The sequence below is a fragment of the Indicator indicator genome, chromosome 6, assembly GCF_027791375.1.
Source record: "Indicator indicator isolate 239-I01 chromosome 6, UM_Iind_1.1, whole genome shotgun sequence".
Lineage (NCBI taxonomy): Eukaryota > Metazoa > Chordata > Aves > Piciformes > Indicatoridae > Indicator > Indicator indicator.
Window position 1 is genome coordinate 38,386,275 of NC_072015.1, and position 20,241 is coordinate 38,406,515.

At 40.1% G+C, this 20,241-nt stretch overlaps 2 protein-coding genes across 3 annotated transcripts; one reads left to right on the forward strand and one right to left on the reverse strand.

Moving 5' to 3' along the window:
* Positions 1-1,509: 1,509 nt before the first annotated feature.
* On the reverse strand, positions 1,510-3,073 carry CCDC127 (coiled-coil domain containing 127). Its single transcript, XM_054381846.1, has 2 exons — positions 2,953-3,073; positions 1,510-2,317 (listed from the first exon to the last, which is right to left on the reverse strand). The coding sequence occupies exons 1-2, from the start codon at positions 3,071-3,073 to the stop codon at positions 1,644-1,646; spliced, it is 795 nt and encodes a 264-aa protein (XP_054237821.1). The 3' UTR covers positions 1,510-1,643.
* Positions 3,074-3,783: 710 nt separating this feature from the next.
* On the forward strand, positions 3,784-19,929 carry SDHA (succinate dehydrogenase complex flavoprotein subunit A). 2 transcript variants are annotated; one of them, XM_054381663.1, is made up of 15 exons: positions 3,784-3,855; positions 6,596-6,682; positions 6,988-7,149; positions 7,544-7,687; positions 7,817-7,981; positions 9,241-9,389; positions 10,686-10,810; positions 12,032-12,200; positions 13,353-13,548; positions 14,322-14,493; positions 15,854-15,972; positions 16,337-16,448; positions 17,472-17,602; positions 18,102-18,215; positions 18,915-19,929. In XM_054381663.1, the coding sequence occupies exons 1-15, from the start codon at positions 3,784-3,786 to the stop codon at positions 18,999-19,001; spliced, it is 2,004 nt and encodes a 667-aa protein (XP_054237638.1). In that variant the 3' UTR covers positions 19,002-19,929. The 2 variants fall into 2 exon arrangements, with proteins under 2 accessions (XP_054237638.1, XP_054237639.1); XM_054381664.1 differs by having other exon boundaries at positions 3,784-3,849.
* The last annotated feature ends 312 nt before the right edge of the window (positions 19,930-20,241 follow it).

Consider the following 20,241-nt stretch of genomic DNA (forward strand, 5'->3'; position numbering starts at 1 on the left):
TGTGCTCAAAATAAAACCTAGAAAAAATAATAAAAGCAAATCCACATTTTCTGGAGTGCTGTTAAACTTGGATAGGCATTTACTTAGCTGGATTGCTTCTGAGCCATGCAGTAGCAGATTGCCTAGAGCAAAGGTGTTTGTCATGTGTGGCTCTCAGTAAACAACTGCTAATTAAAGAACTGACAACCTATCAACACTAACCAAAGTCAAGTAACAGAGGTGACCAGACATTATAAACAAAAGGGTAAACACTGGCCCTTTGAGGTCTAAGGCTGGACTAGAAAGAAGGAAGAAAGAAAAGAGCTATTCTCCAAAATGCATGGCACACTTGAAAAAGGTGGTTCCTACTGCTGCAAGGACTCAACAAATACTCAAGGTTTAGGGTGGTTGTGTTTTTCTTTTTTTTTTTTTTGTTTGGTTAGTTTTAATCTAGACTTATTTTACTGTGCCAACTATATTAAAAAGCTTCCAACTTTGAAGTTTGTGAAGTCTGCATACCTGTAGGCTTTCACAGTCACGTTCAAGTGGAGTGGTGAACAATTAGCTCAAACTTCAGGAATTGTGGGAAAGCATACTTAGTTCTGTGAGAACTGAGATGGATAGAGGGGGGAGCAGTGGTTCCCAGTGCAGGTTGTATTTGAGTTCTTATCTACAAATAAATAGGACCTGTCTAAGGAACAGTGACAGGCACAATGGCTATAACTCATGGAGGTTCCTGCAAGCTAACCAGATAGCAGTCTGGGATGCAGAGGCAGCACTGACATCTATAATGGAGGCACAGTGTTGAATTACAACTAAAACCTTGACACATTAAAAATGTGAATATTCTTAATGTAAGTATTCTCATCTTCAGTAAGATATGAATGCAATATTGGATTTACACACTTTCTAGTATTCCAAGTATGGATCCCTAGCTCCAATAAGGCTTCCATTAAGCTGTTTCTTTATGTGTCATTTTAATTAGCATATTTTGGATGTTTCATTAGGGATGTGTCATAAAGTACTATTTGTATATCAAGTTGGGAGACCATGTAACACTGATTAATTTGAAACATGATCATACTATTTTCCCCCCTCAGAATATTATGATATATATTTATACACACACACATTTACACACATATATACATAAATGTACATATATACACATAGGATACATATTGCAAGGAGTTTGCTCAAACATAGCCTCCCCCAAACATCTGCCTCAAAACCACTCTTGTTTAAACAAAAAAACTTAAAAAAAAAAAAAAAAAAGCCTTGAGAGACAATGTAAAACATCAGGGATAAGGAGCATAATGTGCTATCTCACTTGGGGAGGACAAATCACACCTCTCTGTTGATGGAGTATGACCATCAACCAGGTAAATCAGTCTGAACTGAATTCTGTTTGTTGCCTCTGGTATCTAGGGAGGCTGGCGTATCTCTATACTGCAGTCTGCAATACATACTCACAGAGTTTAAGAGCATGCACAGCTCACTGCAGCTTGTTAGTGAAAGTAAAGGCACCAACACTGCACATGTCCCATGCAAATACAAGTGCAACAAGGAGAAGAAATAAACACAATAGGAGAATTTAGTGGCTTCCGACTAAACTGTGATTGTTCCTACTATGCAGTGAATCACATTAAATCTTATTACTTCCCCTACTGTTTTCCTAAAATGGCCTTTTCCGCCCTCTTGAACTTTTGTAGTTCAATAGCTAGTTCCCAATATCTCAGATACAGCCACATGAGTTTTCCATTTTGGCTTTTGTTTCTGTTCAGCAGATTGCTACAGTAGTTGTCATGTTTGAAAATATCTTTTAAACCACTTTCCATCTGTAGAGCCACGGCAACTGGATCAGTTGCTGCTTTAACTAGCAGATTTTTCTCTATTTCTAGTCTCTGGCTTCTAGGCACAACAAGACTGCAGTAGATATCCTGTCTTTCTTTAAGCCCATCTTCAAATTCTTTTAGTAGAACGTTGGCTCTCTTTTGCCACTCTTCTTCCTTTACCAAACAACTCTGGTACAAGTTACCTGCTGCTCCCGAGTGCAGAAGGACTCGTTTTTCTCGATCTAACTTCTCCTGCTCCTGTTCTAGGAGCCTTCTTTCTTCTACTAGTTTACGACTTTGGGACACGAGGGCTTCTCGGTAACTAAGGGTCCTGTTGCGTTCCTTTTCAAGCTCCAACTCCAAGTGAGCAACTGTGCGACGATTTTCTGTGATTATATCCCGGTATTTGGCTTCCAGGTCTCTTTGTAAAGATGAATGTTTTTTGTAATATTCCTTTCTTTCTCTTTCTATTTCTTTTTGACATTCTCTGGTCCAGATCCAACCTATCATATACAAATGAGACTTCAAACATGAGTATAACGCACATAATGATGGATATAATAAATGATGACTCTAAAGCAGTTATTAAGTGGAAAAGAATTTTCTTTTCTGCCCTTCCCAGAGCTATTCACCTCTACTCACATCCCACAGAACATTTCTGTGAGTCCATGTTTCACAGTAAGTCACTTTAAATGATCATGCTTCCATGGAAGTAAAATCTCCCGTATGTCTTTTAATGCTAATACACAGCCTTCTTGAAGGAAAGTAATGTCACAGGAAACCAAAGTGGATGTTTTCAATGAGAACCTTCAAGGTCCAGTAAATAAATATACATCAGCAATTCTATGGGTTGTTACCTTCAGGATCTCTAGCATGTGACCACTCTCCCGAGAGAGCTTTGTAAACTAGAGCTTATCAAATATGGACTCAATTCTTTTGTGTGAAAAATGGCCATTGCCTTAATGTTATAAACAGTAAACACTTTTTACAACATTATAAATGACGAAGGAAATCCCTAAATGGGGTATTACTGTATTATCACTACACTGCTTCACAGATTTCCCTGTGGCTAGCAGGTGAGCCGCCCAAGCACAGCCACACACGCCAGCTCCAGCAGAGAGCTCTGGGCTCTACTTACGGAAGGCGGCCAAGCCCAGCATAGGGACCAGCAAGGCGTAGTTCCACCTGCTACCTTCATCCCCAGGCTCTCGTCGGTTTGGCAGGATGTTCCAGTTGGGAGGGTCATTTAAATTATTCATGAAGGCACCTTAGATTTACAAGAGAGAAACAGGGCCTTAGCAGTACGTACGACCCTAGGACCGCTCCCACAACCACCCTCTCACCAGAACCACTCATAATTCAGAGATGGGTATTTTTGTCCGAGACCCTCAAACGGAGGCCTCGTTAGCTGAGAACTTTGAACGGCCGTGCTTTCACACGGCGAGGGGCTCCCTGGCCTACTCTGTAACCGTCAACCTCGTCGCGGTCAGAATCGCTCCGCGGTGGGCTCCCGGGCCTTAGCGCGGCTACTGATAGCACCCACTCCGTTCCCCGGCCGGCGGCACGTTAGATTATGTTGCTGCCGCTTACGAAGGCCTCCAAGTCCCGCGCGTTACACACCGCAGCCTCGCCACCAGCCCGGCACGAACCTGGGGCGGGGCGGAAGCGTGGGCCCAGCCCGCGGTTGCCGGAGCGGGGCGATCACCTACCAGCTGGCGAACGCGGAGCCGCGGAGGACGCTGTCGCTGTCACTTACATGCCGGCCCCGCCCCCTCCCGGGCCGGCCCACTAGCGTGGAGGAGGACAACAAAGTGACCAGCCCAAGTACCGGCCCCGTCCCGGCACCCCGCGTACAGACACCCGCCCCGTAATTCCCCTCTCCCTACACAATTAGTCTCTTCCGCCGCGCTTTGCGGATAGCGGCGCTCTCGCGCATGCGCCCTTGTTCGTACCTCCGGTTCCCTGCGAAATGGCGGCGACGGTAGCGGCTTCCCGGAGCTTGGCGAGACGCTGGTTGCGGCCGGCGGCGCGGGCGGTGAGTGTTCTCGGCCCGCTTTGGCCTTCTCTGCCTTTCTGGTCGGCGTCCCGATGGAAGGGAAATAGACCGCAGGTCTGGCGAGGAGAAGCCCCTTCGGTTAGGGGGCTGGCGCGCTGAGTGTAGAGACCCCGCGCGTCTCCTGCCCCTCTCCGCAGCCGCGGCACGGGAACGCGCCTGGCCGCGTCCTGGCCCGCCCTTCGTTGCGGCCTGGTGCGCGGCGGCCGGCGGCGGCCCGTACTCGCTGTCTCGCCTGTGACCTTGGCAGGCCATCACGCGGCCCGGGGCGAAGAGCCGCGGGAGCGGGACTGCTAGGGCCTTACTGCGCTATGTGCCCTTCGGTTCCGGTTTTTTTTTTGGAGCTTGCTACTCCGCTCCTGGGACCGGTTACTTGGAGGTAACTAGCTGTGGGCATGGCTTCCTGCTCTGGAAAGGGAGTGGCGTAGCCTTAGGCCATGAGCAGCCTAAGGGACAGAGGGAAGGCAGCGGGTGCGATGGTGAAGGTCCCTGAAAGAGTATGACAGGTTCAGCACCTTCCAGTCCCCTCACCTAGGTAGAAAGCTTACTGCTGGCTCTTGGAACTGCGTGGGAAGTTAGTGTATGTCTGCGTGTTGCTTAAATCTGGCTAGCAGTTGTTTCCAGGACGTGCTTCTTAAAGGTTCGACAATTTTATTATAGCTGATCCATAACCAGTCTTTGGTGAAGGCTTGTTTTTCTCGGAGATGAAGCGAGAGTTTTCAGTTTCCTTCCACTGTTTTCACTGTATCCATAATGATCTCGCAGCTGATAAAAATTAATGTGTCCAAAGAGGATCCTATAAATACAGCTGTAATCCCAGTCTCCTAAAGCAAGTGCAGGAAAGACAATCTACTGAGAGGAAGAAGGGCTGAAAGAGTGTCTGCATGTTTTAGATGGCAGTGTACTGGCCTTGATTGGACCTTTAAATTCCTAAGGGCCATAATGTTCCCAGTAGAAGAACAGTTGATGATTAGTGTGTTCAGCGCTTACTGCAAAGTTAGGGTAGCATCTTCTTCTGCTTTGTGAACTTCAGACTTTTTCTGAAAAACGTAGTGGCAACAGAAATTCTTACATACACCTTTAACAAAAATGTGTACATGTATATATGCCTGTATGGATGGGAAGAGCAGTTCTGAAAACTGTTTTGCAAAACCTTGGATATGAGAAGAAAAACAGTCTGCTGAACAGTGGTGTCATTTTGCTTTTTTAATAGTATATTTCCAGAGTCCTCTGATGCAAAACGCATTGTTTAACTCCTTATAGCATGTTCTTAATAAAAGAGTTCTTTCAAAGGTAATAGTTGCAAGGCATTGTGGGAGAATTCTGATTGGAACTTGCAGCAGACTGTTTACTCTGGGATAGGAGAAAAATAAAAAGACATTTGCTTTTGGGGCTTTAGAGTATAACCATAGTTCATAGCTCTTGAGATTTTTTTCGTTTTTTTTGTATTGGCTTTTCCCCTCAATATTTTGCATTGTCTTTGAGCAATACTATGTATAAATCCAGGTGTGTGAAAGTGGTTTTGCTGCAGGGAGGCCATCCTGTTGTAGCTTGAGCTATGATTGTTAAGTTGTTTTGCAGATGAATTACAATATCTGGTATGTAAGTTCCCTCTGACTGTGGTGAACCAGTTGATCTGATTCTGTTTGTGAAATATGAGTGAAGATTACTAATACAGATATTAAGATGGGCATGGAAGTGCCCCAAAGCATGATAACACAGCTGAGTAGAAGAGGGAAAGTAATTGCTGGAGGAAAGTAGTTGTATAACTCATTATGAATAGTGTTAAGCCTGATCTCGTTTAAAGATGACTGAAAACCAGAAATATGTTAGCAAATACAATGAGACATTACACTCACTGTTATGCAAGAAGATAATGTCAAGAAGCTAGTATAATAAATTATGCAACTAGGTTGAGGAACGTGTGCTGGAGTTTACTTCGGGGATGGGGAAGAGGGAAACATTTGGAAGTGATATGAGAGGAAAGACATTCTTCTTAACATATTATAGGGTGATTGAACCATGAGCATAGAAGTTGTTGAAAAAGGCAAATACCACTCCAGTTCATTTTAGGACCTATTTTAAATAGGGAAGTGCTGATGTCACTGCACAGGTCACTAGTACAGCTTTGAGTTGCTGTTCTTGTCAGTCGCCTCAGTTAGGTGTTTCTCTGAATGGTGTAAAGGAGGAGTACCAGTTTCCAAGATGCTGGATATTTATGCTGTGGAGACTAAAATTCTGAGTGTTTTAACCTGTCAAAACAAAGCCTAGATACTGGGTAGGTTTGAGTGGTGAGGAGAGTGAGTAATGTTACAGAAGTGGAAAGCTGTGTCCCTTGTGCTTCATTTGGGTATTAATAAATGGTTCTAAATTTGTCACTAGTTAATAGAGAATGAGAACAAGAGAAACATGTCTCACTTTAGAAACAATGATAAGGTGGAACAGCTTTCTCTATCAGATTCCAAGGATTGCTTGTTCTTATAATCTGTTCTCTCATCCAGTCAAAAGTTTTTTTTTGTTTGTTTGTTCCGGATGCAAATATAGAAAAGCTAGAATTTCTTTGCACGCAGCTCTAAACTGTGTTGATACAATAGTTTTGTGTATGTGCTACCAGTGGTAAACAGAATTTTTTTATAAATGAAAGGTAGCTGTGAATGTTGAAAATCACAGCATTCCAAATGTGGAAACTTTTTTGTTCAGTAATAGTTGTTTTGACTTCTTTCCGTAGTGGCCAGCGGCATGCCAGACTCTTGCACGCAACTTACACTTCACAGCCTATGGAAAGAAAAGTGCTTCTACAAAGGTTTCTGATTCGGTATGTTTGTACTTCTTTATATTTTAACTAACAGGTTAGATAATGCATGTTAGGCTTGAGAGACATGACAAAATCAGGTGCTTGGCTTTTAGTAGGTCTTTTGAGTTCCAGCACATAGTGAGACTGAGTTACTGAAATGTGTTTCTTTTAATGATAATTTCCACCCAAGAGAGGACATAGTAGATGTGGCATTTGCTGCAAGAGTCTATTAAGAACATTAAATGTATATTGCTTGGGTCTACATGAAACTTGTTTGACATAGCTTGAAATATTTATGATCATAACAAAACGATTTCTGTTTCCAGATTTCTACACAATATCCAGTAGTAGACCATGAATTTGATGCAGTTGTTGTGGGTGCAGGAGGAGCAGGCCTGCGGGCTGCGTTTGGCTTGTCAGAAGCCGGATTTAATACAGCATGTGTTACAAAGCTGTTTCCCACCAGGTCTCATACTGTTGCTGCACAGGTGAGAAATGAGTTAGGACAAATATTTAAGGAATGCCTGCTTTCAGAAAGCTGATTTGGATATACATTTAAACATCATGTTTCAAGGCCCTGCTTCCTTTTATAAATAATGCATATTTACTTGAAAGTGTTTTAGAAGGAGGCAATATACGTTTAGATTCTATTCAGTGGTGTTTCACAGCCTTCAATATAACTTTGCAATTCACTGTGTTACACAAAACAGAGCAAGATAAGAACCATTGTGAACTGTGATAAATTGCACAGGTTTTTCACAGCCATGTTAAATCTTATGCATAGCAGTGTAAATGTTACGTGATTCTTAACAGAAATGAGGAAAACCTTTTAAAGCTGCGCTTCAGTAATAAAATTGTAGAAAAATACCTTTTCTTTTTCAGGGAGGGATTAATGCTGCTCTGGGAAACATGGAGGATGATAACTGGAGGTGGCATTTTTATGACACAGTGAAAGGGTCTGATTGGCTGGGTGACCAGGATGCCATACACTACATGACTGAGCAAGCCCCAGCTGCGGTGATAGAGGTGAGACTCACTGAAACTGATGTCAGCTAGACAAGCTTCCAAAGAGATCTCTTCACTAGGAACATAGTAAAATAATTTGTTGGATTGTTAGGTGCAAGTGTTTCTGATACTTGTATTTGGGTTCAACAGCTGGAAAATTATGGGATGCCATTCAGCAGAACTGAAGAAGGAAAAATCTATCAGCGTGCGTTTGGTGGACAGAGTCTTCAGTTTGGAAAAGGAGGACAAGCTCACAGATGCTGTTGTGTTGCAGACAGGACAGGACACTCACTGTTACATACACTGTATGGCAGGGTGAGCAGCTGTGAATTAAACTTGGAACTTGGTCTGGGTATTTGTATTTGCAATTACGGATACTTTTTCTGGCTTCCCTCCGCCCCCCCTCCCGCCTTGTAATCTGGCAGGGAAACCCCCCCCCAAAAAAACCCCAAACAAACAAAAAAACTAACAAAATATTTAGCTGTTCCCATATGAATGAGGAATCCAAGAGTGTGATTGATAACAGTTCTGAGTTTCCTTCCTTCCTTATATCCTTTCTTATACAATGTTGAAGGATGTAGCCTAGGTGATGATTGGTTTTTAGCAGGAATAGACAGAAATAGAATAAAATGAAAGATCAGAATTATAATGGCTCCTGGAAGGCATCATATGTTAATGAGCATGCACTGTTAGCTTTGTGGTCTGTAATAGTTTTTCATGGTTAAGGCTTTTGTGTATGTTAACTAGGTCCAAAGAGAAATTCTGTGACCCCTTCCCCAAAACTTTTTTTTGTTTGTTTTTCAAAAAATCTGACACAGCAGCAGTGCAGAACTCTGAAACAGGGTGCAAGGCAGCATTTTCTCTCACTAGCCTTCAAACAGGGAGCAGGGGGAAATAAGGCATGAAGACCTACTGTGCATTTCTAGGATTGTTCTGTGGCAAGTAAATGACTGGTGTTCCAGTAGTTCTACGAATTCTACCAACTATAACTAAAGAAAGATTTGATTATGTTAAAATGGTAATAAGTTACCTAAAAGCTGAAACTAACTACCTAGCAGCTAATACTTTTTTTTATTTACTTAGTAGCTAGCTAATTGCTCTCCACTGCTGCAGTCCAAGTGCTCAGTGCTGCCAGACACTGGTCTCTTCCTCGAGGGCATGAAAGAATGTTTGACTTGATGCCTGCTGCTCTGCTGGTATTCTAGGCTCCTGGACATGTACTCCACCTCTCTGTGAGAGGTTAAGTAAAACCTGCTTGTACATGTACACTGCAGCTGACTGAAGTGTTGCCAGATGCAGAGGGAAACAAGTCTTGTTGACTAGCTATGACTTAGCAGAATTAAGTGGTTGGTAAATATTTGTGGGGGTTTTGTTCTAGAATAGATTCATTGGCACGTTTTAATAACTGTTTACGAGGAAATGGGTTTTCCTGAGAATTGGTGGGAGTGGTTTGTATCCTGGTACAGCCCATATGAATTGACAGTTTTGAAGAGAGGTTATTTCGGTTTCTGCATTTTTCTTACAGTTCCTCTTTTTTTTTTCTTTCTTTTTTCTACCTCCAAATTTTCCTCCAGTCTCTAAGATATGACACAAGCTACTTTGTTGAATATTTTGCCTTGGACCTACTTATGGAAAATGGAGAATGTCGTGGTGTTATTGCCCTTTGCATAGAAGATGGCACTATACATCGTTTCAGAGCAAAGAACACTGTCATTGCCACTGGGTAATGTAATAATTGTGATGGAGGACAGAAATTGGAGAGTTCTGCTAGTTGGAAGTTTGTGTGTTTGTACATGTATTTCAATCCATAGTGTGGAGGTGACTTCAGAGGCATAATTTGTATATCCATCTTGTCCTCTTGCTTCTTTGGTCAAAAGCAGTACAACTGAATTCAGTCATTCCTTCTGAAAGAAAGCACATACTAATTTTGTGGCCAAGTTTAAGATTTAGTCTGAGGTCTAAGTTTGGATTCTAAAGCAATGGCATACATTTGGAATGTGTAAGAGCAGTCAACATGTATGGTCCAAATGGTCTTGGTTTTTGAACATGCTGTTTGAAGCAGACGTTATTGCATGGTTTGCCAGCATGTGTGTATATCTTTAGGGTTCTGAGGAATTCCTGTAGGAAACCACTTTTTTCAACATCTTGGAGAATATTGCATTAAGGTCTCAACATTGTAGATCTTAATTGCTGTAGGATGAAATTAGTTGAAAAAGTTCTTACATGCTTATTGGAATGTTAGATGCATTAGTCTTCTGCTGCATATGGCTGTCTCCTTTGTGTTTCGGTACACAAAGTATTTATAAACATACCTGTCAAAGACAAATACTTAGTTTGATTGCATACATAATTTGGCTTTATTAAAACCAATGATCTTTTCAATCTTGGGTATTCTACATACGATATGTAGAGTGATACTTCTGAGAATGTGTCCTGTAATTGAGAGTGTTGGCAGTTCTCAATAATGTTCAAAGGTAACCTCTTTGTTTTAGGCATAAGAATTAATGTCTAATACCTTATTTTAGTCAACTAAGTTCTGAAATGTAAGAATGTAAGATAAGGGACATATCTAGGATAGAGATCATTGTTACATGTTATTTTTTTATAAAGCTGCTAGTAATAGTTTGAATTAAGGCTAATGATGATTGAGAGAACTTTCTGAAGTAACTTCTTTCAGGTGCAAAGGCTTCTGATTCTAAATGATCTATCCTCCTTTGGAATTGTTACTCTATTTGTTTTATAGACCTATTGTCACCAGCTGTTTTTCAAAAACAGTTGACCATAACAGGGCAATACCAGTTTTGGTGGTGTTTTGGTTTGGGTTTTTGTGTTTCTTTTTTTGTTTGTTTTTTTGTTGGACTTGGTACAGGAGGTGGCAAAATTTACACGTCTTGCTTACTAACTCTCTGCTCCATTTCCACAATTGTGCAAACAGCATAGTTGAGAGTTTATGTTCTAGTGATTTTTTTTTTTTTTTTCTTTTGACTCTGCTAATTCTGTTAACGTTTGTGTCCTGTAGTGGGTACGGCCGCACTTACTTCAGTTGTACATCTGCCCATACCAGTACAGGGGATGGCACTGCTATGGTCACACGAGCTGGTCTTCCTTGCCAGGACTTGGAATTTGTGCAGTTTCACCCTACAGGTACAAAATATGAAATGATGCTTCCAACATGATTTTTGTATGAGTTGAACAGATTATTCTTTTTTGTTGTTTTAAAATGTGCCCAATTCAGTTTGCACTTTCCCACAGCACTTCAGGAATGTGTTAGTTCCTTGTGACAGGTGTTTAGACTTGTCTGCAACTGCTTTTGAATATGTTGTCTTACTCTCATATTTATGAGAAAGGTCTCAACTATTTTAATTTGAAGTTTAGTGTTAAATATTTTCAGGTGCTGTCTTCACAATGCTTACAGGTTTTATGAATTCCAAGCTGAAACTGCTTCATCTTTTAAAAGTACATTTGCTTTTGTCTTTAGAATGCTAAAGGATTTGACATTAGACACAGGAGCAACAGGATAGGTGCAAATGTTAGGGAATTATATACTAGAATCTTTTGTAGAAGTAGGTAGCTGAAATAAAGGTCTATATGTAGAACTGATTTTTATAGCCAAGGATTACTATCTAAGCTGTGGACAACAAACTAAAGTGTCCTTTTTTTTTTTAAGTCCATTAAATGCTTAGTTTTAATTGTAAATGGCATTTTTGGATGACTTAATTTTTTTTTTTAAGTTGTTAGAGATCCAATGTTCATTTCACTTAGATAAGATATTCCTAGACAAAGAAGCTTCCTTGCTTGTGTGGTAATTTTATGTCTTTTAATGTAACTGTCAAGTGCATGAGTGAGTTGGTATTTTTGTTTTCTGTGATGACCAGTCATAAAAGCTAATAGATGTAGGTTTTCCTTCTCTAAAGGAAAACTGAGCTTTGGCTTTCCACCTGTATGAAGCCATCCTGTACTACCTTAGTACAGGAGAAGAAGAAACAGAGATGAGTAAACTGGTCTTGATATTATCAGCTTCAAATTACTTAAAAATCTTGAACAAAGTAATTGCTGGAAGTCTGCAAAATTGTTGTGAAATTCTCCTTGCGTATTAATGACTGCAGATCTTTATAAGGTTTAATATTTTTAGACATCACGGATGTTCCAAGTCAACTTGCTTACCTTTCAGGAAGAGTGTTCAAAAGGAACAGCAATAGTTGATTCTAAGCAGCCTTTGGGGACAGTTACTAGTGGTATGATTAGGGTGGAATAAAAATCTACCTCTGTGACTTGCAAGACGACTTTGTTTATTCGGTCCTGGTCATTCTGATTATGAAGCTGTCTAGAGAGTATCTTATTTGATGGTATTTTCTTTCTTGACAGGTATCTATGGGGCTGGCTGTCTTATAACTGAAGGATGTCGTGGAGAAGGAGGTATTCTAATTAACAGTCAGGGTGAGAGATTTATGGAGAGATATGCACCTGTTGCTAAGGATCTGGCTTCCAGGGATGTAGTGTCTCGATCTATGACCATAGAAATCCGAGAAGGAAGGTTAGTTATATGATCTTAATGAAGTTGCAGAGTAAATATTTGATCATACTAGACTGCATAGAATCATAGAATTGTTCTTGCTGGAAAAGACCTTTAAGATCTTGGAGGCCAAACTTTATCTCTGCAACCAGACATTACAGAGTACAGACTCCTGTTTGGAGTCTCCTGTTTGATTTCAGTGCATGTGGGTGGTTTTAAGGCTGTGCCTTTATTTTTTTCTCACAGAGTTCGAGCAGAAAGGTAAAAGAATGTAAATAAATTGCAATTGGGTGTAAGAAAGCAAAATAATGATTATTCTAAACACTTCCATTGGAGAGAGAGAAATGTTTAAGAGTCAGTACTCAAAACAAGGTACAGGCAGTCTATCAGTCTGTCTGTCTGGTGTTTCTCTGTGGGGCAGTCTGCATTTCTCTTCTGGCCTTTTGCTTTTTGAAGATAACATACACACATGCATACTGACCTTGAAAAGCTAGGTTTAACAATCTCTCTGCTTCTTGGCTTTCTTCCTTCTGCCAGGGGGGTCTAAGGAAGGCAGGGAAAGAGGCAGTGCCCCTCTGGGGCCAGGGGGCTTTGTTGTGTTTTTCTGTTAATTGTACATATTTGTCAATGTTGTGAATAGTGTGTATTTGTACATATTCATTGCATTTCATTATAGATTGTAGTTTTGCTTTTGAAGTACAGCTTCGTTTTCTTCAGAACTAAGCTAGTCTGGAGTTGTTAATGTGGGAGGGGAATTTCAGCCCACCACACTGCAACAGTGCATCTGGAGATGGTTGCTTAAGCAATTTTAATGCGTATGCTGTTACTGCAAAGAATGGAAATCATTTGGTCCTCTGTTATTTTGCCTAATTATCTTCACTTACTACATATTTCTGCAGAGATACAGTGGATTAAAGTCTTAAATAGTGTGAATTATTGTGGAAAAAAAAGCTGGGAGGTGAAAAAATTGCCTACATTCTGTCAAGTTCAACAGTCTTTTCAAATATACTAGATACTTTGTCTTCTGATAACATTTAAAGAATATTTTTTCCCAAAAAATCAAACTTAATTGGATTAGAAATACTGATTTTTTTTTTTTTTCAGAATTCCTGTTTTGTATTCCAGTGTTGATTTTTGTTGTTGTTTTTATTTTTGTTTGATTGGTTTTGGTAGGGGTTGTGGTCCTGAAAAAGACCATGTCTACTTGCAGTTGCACCACTTGCCACCACAGCAGCTAGCAACCCGTCTCCCAGGAATTTCAGAAACAGCTATGATATTTGCTGGAGTTGATGTCACTAAAGAGCCTATTCCTGTTCTGCCTACTGTGCATTATAATATGGGAGGTATTCCTACTAACTACAAAGGACAGGTAAGTAATAACACTTTTAGTGTATTTATATATATTTAATCATAATTTATAAGAAGTTATTTTCCAAGTATTAAAGCATTAATGATGGTTTTCGTAAATGTAAGGATGATGAATAACATTAATAATATTATAATAATGATGTCAGACTACTTAAAACTCACAGTCTGCTTTGATTTTATAAATAACTTGAACCATGTTCTAGTCCATCTGGAGATGGGAGTTCCAGGGAACATCTGAAAGGGAGTTGATGTCATGTATGACAACAATTTTCTGTTTATTAAGTTGAGGATAACATAGTTGAACAAAGGCCAAAGTAGGGCTCTATTACAATCTATGACTCAGGTTCATGTATATTAATTACATGTTCATGTAGTCTCTACAGTAAAGCAGATTCCCCCAATTCCTAACTAGTATAAGTCAATTTTTCAGTTTCAGTGTATTGTACTTGTTAATTTTGTGCTTGTTGAATTTTGCTTTAGAAATAATGTACAGATCAGCTCTTCTCTGTGTGATTTTCTTATTTGCTGCAGAATTGGGATGAAACAGAGCCATATACTTTTTGTAACTAAAGAAGTCTTAGGTTTTAGTGCCATCTGTATTTACAAAGTATTAGGCTACCCTTGAGAACTAAGATATCTATGGCTTTAGAGTTGGAGAAAACCTTAGGTTGCTGTGTTTCATCCTTACATGCGCATGGCCTTTGGAAATAAGGAGGTTTGCACTGTTAGAAACTGCTTAAGAAATGAGTATTAATTGACTGCATGAAATGACAGGTGATCACACATGTGAATGGTGAAGATAAAGTGGTACCAGGTTTATATGCTTGTGGGGAAGCAGCCTCTGCATCTGTCCATGGTGCAAATAGACTTGGAGCAAACTCTCTTCTGGATTTGGTGGTCTTTGGTCGTGCTTGTGCCCTTACCATTGCAGCGACGTGCAAGCCTGGTAAGTCTCACTTTTTTGGGAGACATTTGCCTTTATGACTTCATTTCTGCCCAGCAAGGAGTAGTTGCTACTTCATTCAAATTCATAATGCTAGACGCATACTCCTATTTGTTAGAAAAGGCAGAAACCACTTTGTGGTTTTTATTGATACGTTCTTTGCTGTGCTAATGATGTATGTTAACATTTGTGTCATGAGTTGCTCTTTTTAAAAGTAGAATTGGGTGAGTGCTATTGGCAAAACAGTTTAGATTTTTCACAAATTAGCAAAACAGAATATTGGATATGAAGCCTGACTTCTCTACATCCTGCACTGCATCTTGGATCTGCATCAAAATGTAGGCTGTCTTAATGCTAGGCCCTTTTGCATAGTGGAATGCACTGTCACATTGTTGATTTATGAGGTGGATTACATGTGCAGGTGATAAGAGAGAGATACTAAATATTGTAACATTTCCTATATGTGGATTTGCACTGCTGAATATTTTTTAAATCTGGTTCAGCAACAGTTACTGAGCTGAGAAAACAAACAAACTACACCCCCGCTCTCCCCCAACAGAATACTGTAAGAGGAGAGGCAGTTACACTGAAATCCAGTAGTCATTTGCTTTCTCATTGCTTAATGTCCAAATTAGTAAGGTGGTTTGCTTAATGTCCAAATTAATAAGATGTTTTTTTTACAGTCTGACTGTACAATGTGTACAGAGTAATGGTTCCTGATGGAACCAGCTTAGGTTGAGTGCTGCCTATTAGCTCTGGCTTTGAGTAAACGTTTATTTAGATACTTCTGGCTCCTTTTCAGTTTGAAGTTGCAGGAAGTTTTTTATTAGTTCGAATGCAAACCTATGTGTGAGTTGAAGTGTGCTGGTAAGATGCTGTTTGTTTTGTTATCCAATAACAGATGGGCGCTGCTATTAGAGGGAGAATGCAGAGTTCATGTGTGACAGCCAAGCCTATTGACTGGTCCCTGGTCCCTTAAAAAGTCCAAGAGAGAACGGGGTGGGGTTTGGAGTGAGGAGACAAGCGAAACGGAGAAGAAAGTGCTAAGAAGCCACAAGGCTTATTTCATAGTTTAGAAGAATTTGCATGAAATGCTGTTTTTAAGGTACTAAGAGCAGAGTTTAGCAAAATCCATTAATTCCATACAAGCTGTCACCGGAAAGAATATGATTCATATATTCAACTTGTGTTTTTAAATGTATGGATACTGTTGGTGGGAGTTCAGGAACTATAGTTAACCTGTATATCAGAGGGAGGAAACAGGTAGTGTTTTAATCAAATCTGAGTTTTAATAGATGCTGGTCTATGAAACAGTCAGAAACCAAAACCAAGCCTACTGAACTGACTGAAACTTTCTTTCTAGGTGAGACTGTTCCCTCCATAAAACCAAATGCTGGTGAAGAGTCAGTTGCTAATCTGGACAAATTAAGGTTTGCTAATGGAACCATAAGAACTTCGGAAGTGCGACTTAACATGCAGAAGGTAAGCCTGGTGAATTTCCAAGTATAAGGTGAGAGAAGCTGCAAGCAATAGTGGCAGTTTGGTCACTTCATGGAGTACTCTCCAGGATTTTCTTTGCAGAAGTATATAGCAGTGTGAGAAATTTGGGCACAGCCAAGACTATCAGTTTAGTTAGTTGTTTCTTCATGGTTATTCCTCCAGGGTAGTTGCTGACTGTATAATAGAGCAGGGTTTCCTCTGAAACAGAAGGATGTTTTTATTTCAGGCTGCAGACATGTTTAAAGTCAAAACAGCTCTATATCAAGCTCTGTTGGAACTAATGAAATAATGTGGGATATGATGCAAATGCAGTATGTGAAACGGATTTTGGTTTACTGTCTTGCAGTCAATGCAAAACCATGCTGCTGTATTTCGGACTGGTTCTGTGCTCCAGGAAGGATGTGAAAAACTTAGCCAAATTTACAGTGATCTGGCTCATCTAAAGACATTTGACAGAGGTAATTTGACAGCAAAAAGTACACCTTGGGCAGAGTGTTCTCTGGGAAAAGTGGTTGGTTTTAGAGCCCTACTTGCTGAACGTGGTAATTGGTCAAATACTTTATATTACTGATCATTTGCTGGTTGCATACTTTTTCGAAGGAGCAGATACTGAAATCAGATTTAACTTTATCAAGTACTAGCTTCTGTCCTCTCAGAAGATGGTGGGAAGAAGTTACTCAGTTATTGAGATGAACTTTGTAAATATCTTCTGAAAAGGCCAGGGAGTTGCAGAAAGGTACCAAGACTATACACAGGCTGAACACTTCAGTTTTCACTCCCTAGCTGAGCAGGCAGTGCTGCATGCAGACACTGGCTTGTCTTGCAGTGTATCTTAGGAGAACTTGGTGAAGTACAACTGAAGATGGATCTTTTGTCCACTCACATTATTTCTCTCCAATTACTGCTATTTGGCATGTATCCTAACACTCAAAAGTAGAACTGGCTTTCTTGGACAGCTCTTAACAATCATCAAGAAAAGTGTTAGAACAGCTGAAAATGATGGGATCAAATGATTTTATCAATGAAGAGACATTCATTCAAGTGAACTTGAGTCCACCTTGGAGATGCTTAAATGAAGAAGAGCCTTGAATAACTAGCAGACTTTTTTTCCTCGTGGAGGGTGGAAAGGAAGGGAAAGCCCTGTTTTGATCTGCTATGGATCCTACTTAAAGAGCTATCATTTAGACAGATCTTACGATCTGAAAAGAGGTATGGGGACTGGGTTGTAGGTAAAATAAAGTGGGCAAGACTATGATGTAATTTTGTCTTCATAGTACACATGCAACCGGGACAGCTGGTAGAACTATTGAATTTTTCTAAGATTCATGACAGTTTTTAAGGTGTAGGAATCAGTGAATCAGTGTTGCAGAGTACTGTGCAGTAGGCAGAGCGTGGTCTGGTTTGATTCGACGTATCGTCAACAGGATAGAGGAATAACTTGTTTGTAGAACATCTTCCACAGTGTTTTAATCTTTTACTAGGTATTGTATGGAACACTGACTTGGTAGAGACCCTCGAACTGCAAAACCTGATGCTCTGTGCTCTACAAACCATATATGGTGCTGAGGCTCGCAAGGAGTCCCGAGGTGCTCATGCCAGAGAGGACTATAAGGTATAAATGTTGTCTATGGCCTGGATTGTAGGATTGAATTTCCTTGGTTTGTGTCCTTGGATGAATTATATAAACTCTGTAATTTCTTTGAAGTACAGTCTTCAGAGTCTCGAGTTAGTGTAGGATTTGCTTAAGATCCCATCTGCTCTATTTGTTTTTATTTGTTATACATAAAATGACCAATCATGCTGTATTTGACAGCGATCTTGAGAGTTGTTCAGCGTGTGCATCTCACTGATTAGAGAGGTGTAAAACAGGAGTACAGTAATAATCCTATGAATGCATAAACAGGGCTTCAAGCAAAATAATTGTGCTATGTAAAGAACATAACCTTTAAACTGTTTGTTAAACCTCAGTATTTAAAATATGATGTGGGTAGTTGCTGGTTATTAGGACACACGCTGTGTTACAGTTGTAATTGGAATGCAACTAATTGTGTGGTTGTGAAGTGATTTGCAGATGTAACTTCTGGTCCATACTAACCTAATTTTCTCCCTAGTTACGGATAGATGAGTTTGACTATTCTAAGCCACTCCAAGGCCAGCAGCGGAAGCCATTTGAAGAGCACTGGAGAAAGCACACACTTTCCTATGTAGACATCCCATCTGGGAAGGTACATTGAGCTTATTACTGTCAACAGGCAGCCTCTCTGAAAGACACCAAAATCTGATATAGTTCATTGTACTTAGACGTGGGGGAAAATTTGAACATCTATTCTGTGGTTAAACAGTAGGCATAACGGGGAGAAGTTATTTTTTATCTTTGGGAAATGACTGTGATTTTGGCTGGAGTTGTTTTTCCATTGTATCAGGCTAGTTCAGAAGCTTGTAGCTTTGCTTTTGTTTCTTTCCCTCCCTTTCCCCCCCCCCCCCCCCCCCACTGGTGGTAGCAAAACTTGTTGGTGTTTAGGGTAAAGTTGTAATGATATTTCAAATATAGAACTGGAGTCTGACCCTATAAAAATAGTGTTTATTTTTTTATATTTAATTTCCTGAATCCTCTTAATTTCCTGTCCCCAAGTTCCAACTTCCTTGAATCTAGTTAGAGGATAAGTGAGAATACTTGCTGAGGAATGGCTGAGGATGGAAAGATACTGACACAGGTTTGTCTCCTGACTGATCCACTGGGCTGTCTCCAAAACTTTCTGAGCTAAAAGAAATAGAAACTATCACTCTTCACTTTTATCCAAAATGCTTTTTTAAAGGCCAAGCTTCACTTATAAGAAATTCAGTCAGTGGTAATTAGCTAAACTGTGTTGTTTAGATACAAGAGGTTTGTTTGTCTTAAAGTTATTTGTTCTCTTTTACTTTAGGTTACTTTGAAATACAGACCTGTGATTGACAGAACTTTGAATGAAGAAGATTGTGCAACTGTCCCACCTGCTATTCGCTCATACTAATAAGTTAAATTTACTGGCAGACCTCTCCCAGAGGGGTATTAGTGTACATAAGCATAGCACAAGCAAAGCAAAATATTATTGTCACTATCAATGAAAAATGCTGACTAAACTTTTTTCCAGCTTGTATTTTGCTGTGGCTTACTGTACAGTTATGAACATGGAATTGAAGGACAGCTTATGTTCTGTCACCAGTCTGTCAGAACTGACAGGGAAAACACAAAACGTGTCTAAATAAAGAGAGTATTTGGATTTGTTTGAATGTGCTGTTATAACTATTCACTTGTAATTATATACATTTCTATATTTTAAGAGCAAGAAATGCATTGCAATAATTTTAGGCAAGATGGAGTTACTGAATTTTATGATTGGGGACTTAAGCAGCAGCAGCATCATTGCTGATTGTAAGTAAAATGAAAAGCAAATGATGCACTAGTAATTCTTTTTTTTTTTTTTCTGAAGCTAAAATTGTATAAATTGTTATATTCATGTTTTATTGCAGGGAACAATCTACATCTCCAGTTACTTCCTCCAAAATATATTCTGTTCATGGTATAATTTTAATCGTTAAACTCTTACTGTATCTGGAAATCTGAAGTTGTTTTTGTGATGGTTCTTGTGCATTTCCTAGACTGTCTCTCAGACCAATCAAGGAGCACTCTTGCAGAAGACTTACCTAAATATTAAAGCTTAGCAGACTTGAAGTGAGTGTGTTTAGTGCTAAGGGCTAACTTGTAAGGCATCAACAAAGCAGCTTCTAGCGGCATTTCTGTGAATAGTGCCCAGTTCTTGGGAGTTACCAAGTGCAATTGCATGGGGCATTTCTTAATTATTTACATTTGTTTTCTCAACTGCTGAATGTTGTCTGTTGCTGGAAAAAATGAACGCTGAAAAAACAACAATGTTGGAATGTTGCTGGTGGTGGCTGGAAAAACTGAATACACTGTTATTTCACTCTAGTTTCTGTACCTTGCATCAGGGAGGTGAGACCAGACTGGTAGAAACGCCAGTCTGGTAGGCAAAAGCACCAGTGCATGGGCAGGAAGGGGAAAGGGGCTTGCCTTGGCTTTTTTAAAGAGCGAGCCGTGACTAGTGTTAGGGAAAGGCTGGGAATAACATTTCATACGTCTTTAAAAAGCCTGCAATGAAGCGGAATGTCTTGACACTTCCCTTTCTTCCGCGCATGCCGTTGAGTGCCTTTCCCGCTGCCCTTCGCAGCGCACTCTGGGGCGAGAGAGCGCCC